The 7,650-nt window shown below is 45.5% G+C and overlaps 1 protein-coding gene across 1 annotated transcript in view; it reads right to left on the reverse strand.

Moving 5' to 3' along the window:
- The window catches only part of smpd1 (sphingomyelin phosphodiesterase 1), a 21,978-nt gene extending 20,775 nt beyond the window's left edge, over positions 1 to 1,203 (reverse strand). The window contains exon 1 of the mRNA XM_043692733.1: positions 368 to 1,203. Coding sequence (XP_043548668.1) covers positions 368 to 1,125 — 758 coding nt within the window. The 5' untranslated portion in view covers positions 1,126 to 1,203. The remainder of the gene's footprint in view (positions 1 to 367) is intronic.
- Between the last annotated feature and the right edge of the window lie 6,447 nt (positions 1,204 to 7,650).

Raw genomic sequence — 7,650 nt, forward strand, 5'->3', positions numbered from 1 at the left:
CCTCCCCCTCCCCACCACATTGCAATGCTGCCCCCCTCCCCAACCATATCTCAATGACAGTAATGACAATGTGTCCTATGCTTTAATTTGTTCCCTCAACTTGCCCGCCTTGTTTGTCAGAGTCCTCGCTTATTGGCTGAAAGGTTATTTGAACATTTTCTGCCATTATTCAAAAGGTTAGGACTGAGGGAATTGCACACTGCTGAAGGCCAGTATCAGAGAGCACTGCACTGGCTGATAACAGAGACTACAAGGGACCATCTCCTCACTATCTCAAGAGAAGGTGCACCCACCAAGGTGAGAAAGCTTTACAGTATAGAGGAGACCCTGCCTGTATTCCCATCCTTCTGCTCAGATTCTTGTTTACCGGAGAGTTTCCTGAGCTTCCTCAGGCAGCCAGCCCTTCCAGGCCTGCACCATTGCATCGTAGAGCCAGGCAGAGGACTCGTTACCGTGGATGAAGGGAGGAGGGAAGCTGTTGACTGGAGTGCTCTCATGATTGCCAACGGCTGGGTAGACAGCAACGTGGCCCAGGTATTTCTGGATGAGTCTGGTGATGGTGTTGAGAGCCGTGAGTTGGTCTTTCCGGGTCTGGTGCCAGACATCATGAGCTGGAATATCCCCAGTCCAGTAGACCAGATCAAAGTGTCCAGGTTGAAGATGCTGTAGAAGGTTCTCGATGGTGTGGAGGGGAAGGTCACACTTGCTGTATTCACCCCACTTCCCAGCTCCTTTCCGATGGCTAGGGGGTAAACCCGAGCCCTTCCTGCAGCACAAGGGGTCCCGGCAGTCAGGGTTACTCCCTGGGATGTAATCTTTGTCCCAGTGAATGTCTGTGAGAAATAGTATCCTTGTGACAGGAGAACCAGGGAGGGGTGGCTTGGGGGGGATGACGGGAGGCTTTGGTGTGTCAGGGAGTGTGACATTCCAGTCAGAGTAAATGTCCCAATGACCACAAACAACACCCAGGAACAAGCCACAGATCTCTGATGGCTTCAGGATAGATTCAGTCCAGGCAATTATCACATCGTGTTTGAACAAGGCGACGGCCTGGACACAGATATCCGGAGGGGCCAGCTTTAACCGGACACACAGCTTCGAGGCAACAACAGCTACCTCGTCCATGTTACTGTTAAACTGTTAAAAAAAAACACCGATTAGCACAAAGCACCTTGATATAACAATCTATTACACAAATATATTCAGTCCCGATGAAGGGTCCTGCCCAAAATGTTGACTCTCCTGGCCCTTAGATACTGCCTGACTGGCTGTGCTTTTTCCAGTGCCATCTTTAATTGAGATGTGAATTATTGAAGCTGGGTTGGTGATAATGATAATGTCAAGGGCACAGAAGTGGTTTTGTGGTTCAGTGGTTATTGCCCTGTCTGAGTGAGAAGCTCCACATTCGAGTCCCAGGATGGGGTTTTGGCCACACTATGCATTCGGAACAGGGCCAAACCTGCGAATTCTTCCAACACACATGCAGGAAGAATGGCTGAAGTCCTGCCTGAGCCACCTTTCCAGTTTTAGTTTTGAACTGGGTAGCAATGAATAACTGTCTCCCTGCTGAAGTTCCCCTCTCAACTGCCAATCTGGTTTAAACTTTCCCAAACAGCACTAGCAACCCCACCCCCACCCCGAAGACATTAGTCCCAGTCCTGTCCAGAAACAATCCATTCTACTTGGACTGATCTACTGATCTAAACATTCCTGGGAAATTAGAGAGAGTGGTAAATTCAAAGAAAAGGCATACAAATTGGCCAGAAAAAAAAAACGACAGACCTAAGAAGTGGGAGCAGTTTAGAATTCAACAAAGGAGAATAGAAGGATTGATAAAGAAAAAAAAAGTGTAATAGTTAGCTTAGGGAAAACAATAAAACTGGCTGTCAGTATATGTGAAGCTGGATTTGGGGGCAATTGCGATTGGTCAGTGGGAAGGCTGGATCGGCTAGGTGATCAGGAAGATGGATAGGTTAGGTCAGATGAGGGAGGTGAGGAGGATGGGTGAGGCTAGACATTGGGATAGGGCTGTTGAAGCCATTGGGCTGTAAGATCCCCAAGTGAAACATCAGGTGTTGTTCCTCCAGTTTCTGTTTAGCCCCACTCTGACAGTGCAGGAGGCCAAGGATGTTAGTGGGGGCAGGGGGGTGGGGGGAGATTAAAATGGATGATAACCGGAAGGTCAGGTTGGTTGATGCATGAGAGCGCAGACCATGAACTGGTCCCTGAGTCTCCCCGATACAAAAGAGACCATATCAAGAGCAAAGAATGCAACAGATGAGGTTGGATGAAGTGCAGGTTGAATCTCTGTTGGATCTCCAGATCCTCCCTCCCACCCCACCCCATATACTTCTGGGCTCCCTCCCCTCCCAGCCCTGACAAAGGGTTTTGGCACACAACATTGACTTTCCTGCTCCTTGGATACGGTCTGACCTGCTGTGCTTTTCCAGCCTCACAGCTACTAACTCAGGCTTCTACCATCGGCAGTCCTTCACATCTCTAAGTCATAAAAACTAACTGTGAAGTTTTTTGTAGGTATATACAGAGAAAAAGATTGGTGAAGACAAATGTAGGTCTCTTGCAGTCAGAAAGAGGGGAATTTATAATGGGAACAAAAGAAATGGCTGACCAACTAAGTACATCCTTTGGTTCTGTGATCACAAAGGAGGACACAAGCAACATATTAGAAATGTTGGGGAACACAGGGTTTAGTGAGAGGGAGGAACTGAAGGAAATCAGTATTAGGACAAAAATGGTGTTGGGAAAATTGATGAGATTGATGGGACTGAAGGCAGATAAATCCCCGGAGTCGAAGAATCTACTTCCAAGAGTAGATAAGGAAGTGACCAGAGAAATAGTGTGAGGATTGGTGGTGGTTGTCCAAGTTCCTAGAAACTCCTACACAGATTGGGCAGGAGCTAATGTAATCTCACTTTAAAAAGGGAGATACAGAGAAAACAGGAACTATCAACCACTTAGCAGAACACTTGGAAAACAGTGGAAGGATTGGACAGAATCAACATGGATTTACAAAAGGGAAATCATACTTTGGAAATCGACTGGAATTCTTCAGGGATGTAACTAGTAGAGTTGATGGGAGGGTGGGGGTGGCAGAGTCAGTGGATGTGGTTTATTTAGATTTTCAACAAAGTTCCACCTAAGAGATTAATGTTTAAAATTAAAGTACAGGAGATCAGGAATAGTGCACTGAGCTGGATAGAGAATAGATTGGCAGACAGGAAACAAACAGTAGGAATAAATGGGTCTTTTTCTAAATAGGAAGGCGGTGATTAGTGGGATATCACAGAGCTGTGTTTAGACCCTAGCTATTTACAATATACATTAATGAGTTAGATGAGAAAACTAAATGTAATATCCGCAAATTTGCAGCTGACAAAAAGCTGGGTGAGAGGGTGAGCGGTGAGGAGGTGCAGAGATGGCGTAGTCAGAAGGTACACGACACCAAGTTATAGTCCCACAGGTTTATTTGAAATCACAAGCTTTCGGAGCATCTGATGAAGGAGCAGTGCTCTAAAAGCTTGTGATTTCAAATAAACCTGTTGGACTATAACCTGGAGTCATGTGACTTCTGCCTTTCTCCACCCCAGTCCAATACCAGCACCTTCACATCCCAAATGTGATTTAAACAGGTAGAGTGAGTGGGCAAATACTTAGCAATATAATATTTATAACCGGGAGGCTGTTCACTTTGGCAACAAATAACAGGGAGACAAATTATTATCTGAATGACTATAATTTGAGAAGAGGGGACTATGCAATGAGACCTGGGTGCCCTTGTACACCAGTCACTGACGGTAAGCATTGCAGGTACAGCAGTTGGTGATGAAGGCAAATGATTCGTTGGCCTTCATAGTGAGAGGATTCAAGGGCAGGCACAGGGATGATTTGTTGTAATTATACAGAGCCTTGGTGAGACCACACCTGGAATATTGTGTACAGTTCTGGCCTCTTTATCTGAGGAAGGATGTTCTGTAATGCAGGGAGTATACCAAAGTTTCACCAGACTAATTCCTGGGAAAGCCATGACGGACCTTTAAGGAGGGGTTAAATCATAGAATAGAATCCCTACAGTATGGAAACAGGCCTCAGCCCAACAAGTCCACACCAACCTCCTCTGAACAGTAACCCACACAGACCCATTCCCCCGACCCTATATTTAGCCCTGACTAATGCACCTAACCCTCACATCCTGAACACTATGGGCAATTTAGCACGGTCAATTCACCCTAACCTGCACATCTTTGTGACTGTGGGAGGAAACAGGAGCACCCAGAGAAAACCCACACAGACAGACAGTCGCCCAAGGAGGGAATTCAACCTGGGTCCCTGGCTCTGTGAGGCAGCAGTGCTAACCACTGAGCCACCATGCTGAACTGGAATTCATAAGAATGAGGGGGCATTGCATAGAAATCTACAAAATTCTAACAGGACTAGACAGGATAGGTGCAAGAAGAATGTTCCTGAAGGTGAGGTGTCCAAAATCAGAGGTCCTGGTTTAAGGGTAATTAGTCAATCTTTTAGGGTTGAGATGAGGAGAAATTTCTTCATCCGGAGAGTGCCAAGCTGTTGAATTCACTGCCCCTTAAAAAAGTAAGGCCAAAATACTGTATGATTTCAAGAAGGAGTTTAATATAGCACTTGGGGCTAAAGGGATTAAAGTATAATATTTAAAGTATAAAAAGGGGAAACAGGAAGAGGCTATTGAGCTGGATGCTCAGCTATGATCATAATGAATGGGGGAAGCAGGCTCGAAGGGCAGAATGGCCTACTCCTGCTCCTATGTTTCAGTGACAGGGCTGAGTTTGCAATTGTATTTGCTGGTGATAACAAATGGTCTGTCTGAGACATTGTTGTGGTTTGGTGTGGTTGAATAGCCTGTTCAGTCATTTGATTGGAAAGTGAAAAGACAGAATAAAGTTCTATCCTAATCCTCACAGGGTGCAAGAGCAGAGGAATCGAGGCATACGCGCACATGGATCTTTGAAGGTGGCAGAACACATTAAGCAAGTTGGATCCTCAGTCATGTCTGACCCATCTTGGCTAATTCTGCCCTCACCCTTCCCCTCCTTCCCACAATGAAAATGGGGTTCCCCTTGGCCTCACTTTCCATTTCATCTACCTCCACGTTCAAACGATCACTCTCCGTTATTTTCACCATCTCCAGCAACAGGCAAACAATCCCCTCCACTCCACTGCCAACATTTCTCCCTGACACCCGAGTCCACTCCTCCACCATTCAGAATATTTTCTCACTCTGCCATGGCATCTTTCCAATCCTCCATCTCAATACAGAGTGTCACAATCTCAGAGGCTGACCCCATGAGGTTTGTCCTCCACTTGTCTTCCATTCCTTTCACCACAACTCCCACCCACACCCTCACTGGCTAGTCCTCTTTACCTTGTTCTCAGCCAAAATGACCCATTTTCATCCTTTCACACCTTATTTTACAATATTCTACATCTCCATTTCTCTTTCACCACAATTAACAACCTTTACTCCTCCTCTACATGCTGAAAACATTTTTTAAAATCACCATTTTTCTACCCCTTTCTGTTAACTCTGTTCCCCTCTCCCCAAATTTGCCAGTCCTGTTGCATTTCCCCAGCATTTTCCTCATTTGGTACAGAATTTCAGCATCTGCAGTATTTTGCTTTTATTTAAGGAAGTAGTAAAGCATACATATCCTTGTGTTGATAAGTAAGGGTATAAATTACAAAAGTGAGAAAATTATTTCCCATGTATTTAAACTACAGGTCTTTGTACTCAAGCTCCTGAGTGGGATGTGAACCCAGAACCTCACAACTCAAAGGGGAGCCAGCTACTCCTGAGCCACAAGCAAGAGCAGAAAAAGTGGGATGTTCCGGTATCTATGTTGAAGGTATATCCGTAAGGAGGAATATCAGGATTTTAATCCAGCAACAATGAAGGTTGTTCTGTCAGTGTTGAGCAACATTTGCAAATGATTCAACCCTGCTCTTCACTCTGGTGAGGGTGATGCTGCTAAAGGCTGGTCATGGCATTAATCAACTCCAGCCTCCCCACTACTCTTGACTCACTCCAATTTGCCTATCAGACCAATGGATCCACGTCAGATGCCATATCACTTGTCCTTCAGTCCTCCCAAGAACATCTTAACACCAAGAACAGTTATGTAAGAATCCTACTCATTGACTATAGTCCAGCCTTCATCACTATTATCCCCTCGAGACTGATTACCAAACCTAGTGATCTCGGACTAAGCCCCACTCTCTGCAACTGGATCCTCAGTTTTCTGACCCACATACCACAATCAGTGAAGATTGGGGACAATATTTCATCGTCACTAACACTCAACACTGAAGCCCCCCAGAAGTGCGTACTCAGCCCCCTATTGTACACACTGTATACCCATGACTGCGTCACCAAATACCAGACTAATGCCATTTACAGGTTCGCTGATGGCACCACCATAGTTGGTCGAATCTCAGATGGCAACGAAACAGACTACAGACGGGAGGTGGAAGACCTGGGAAAATGGTGCACTGAGAACAACCCAGCTCTCAATGCCGGAAAAACCAAGGAACTCATTATTGACTTGCGGCAGGATGTTACTCATGCCCCCCCTACACATTAACAGCACAGAGGTGGAACGAGTGGAGAGTGTCAAGCTCCTGGGAGTGGTCATCCACAACAAGCTTTCTTGGACTCTCCGTGTGGACGCACTGGTTACAAAGGCCCAACAACATCTCTTCTTCCTCAGACAGCTGAGGAAATTTGGCATGACAGCGAATACCCCTGCCAACTTTTATAGGTGCCCCATCAAGAGCATTCTGTCTGGATGTATCACTACCTGGTTTGGCAACTGCACCATTCAAGATCGGAGATGGTTACAGAGAGTGGTGAACTCGGCCCGGACTATCACAAAGGCCAACCTCCCATCGATAGAATCCATCTACCAGGCCCGTTGTCAAGGAAAGGCCACCAGCATTCTCAAAGATCCATCCCACCCTGGCAATGATTTTTTCCAACTTCTACCATCAGGGAGAAGGTACAGAAGGCTGAACACATGCATCAGTTGGTTTCAAAATAGTTTCTACCCTACAGTTGGTACAAAACTGAAAGGACTCACAAACTCCTAACATTCGCCCGTACCTGTGTTTTTGTTTTTGTCACTGTTTACCTATTATTTACTATCGATGCTACTTAACTCTGTGACCTGCCTGTATTGCTCGCAAGACAAAGCTTTTCACTGTGCCTCGGCGCACGTGACAATAAATTCAATTCAATTCAATTAACCTGGGTGAGACATGAAGATGGTACAGCTAGCTTGGGAGAGTCATACTGAGAAGAGAGTTCTGGGCTTCAGAGTAATAGAATTGAAAGCTGTGGGTATAGATATAGACTGAGTCAACAGGCTCAGTGGACAATCTTGCATCACACCGAGAGAATAATGACAAACCACAAGATGATTTAATGTCCACAATTGCACATCACGCTTCAATTCCTGATTTTAGTTCCCATAAATGCCTAAACCAAACCCATTGCACAATTCACCCACAGATAAACTGTCAGCAATCTGTATGTCCAGCTAGTTTTCATCTTACAAAATATGTATAAAATTGAACCAGTTGCATCTTTTCGCAAATAAC

This window comes from Chiloscyllium plagiosum, chromosome 6 (assembly GCF_004010195.1).
Source record: "Chiloscyllium plagiosum isolate BGI_BamShark_2017 chromosome 6, ASM401019v2, whole genome shotgun sequence".
Classification (NCBI taxonomy): Eukaryota; Metazoa; Chordata; class Chondrichthyes; order Orectolobiformes; family Hemiscylliidae; genus Chiloscyllium; species Chiloscyllium plagiosum.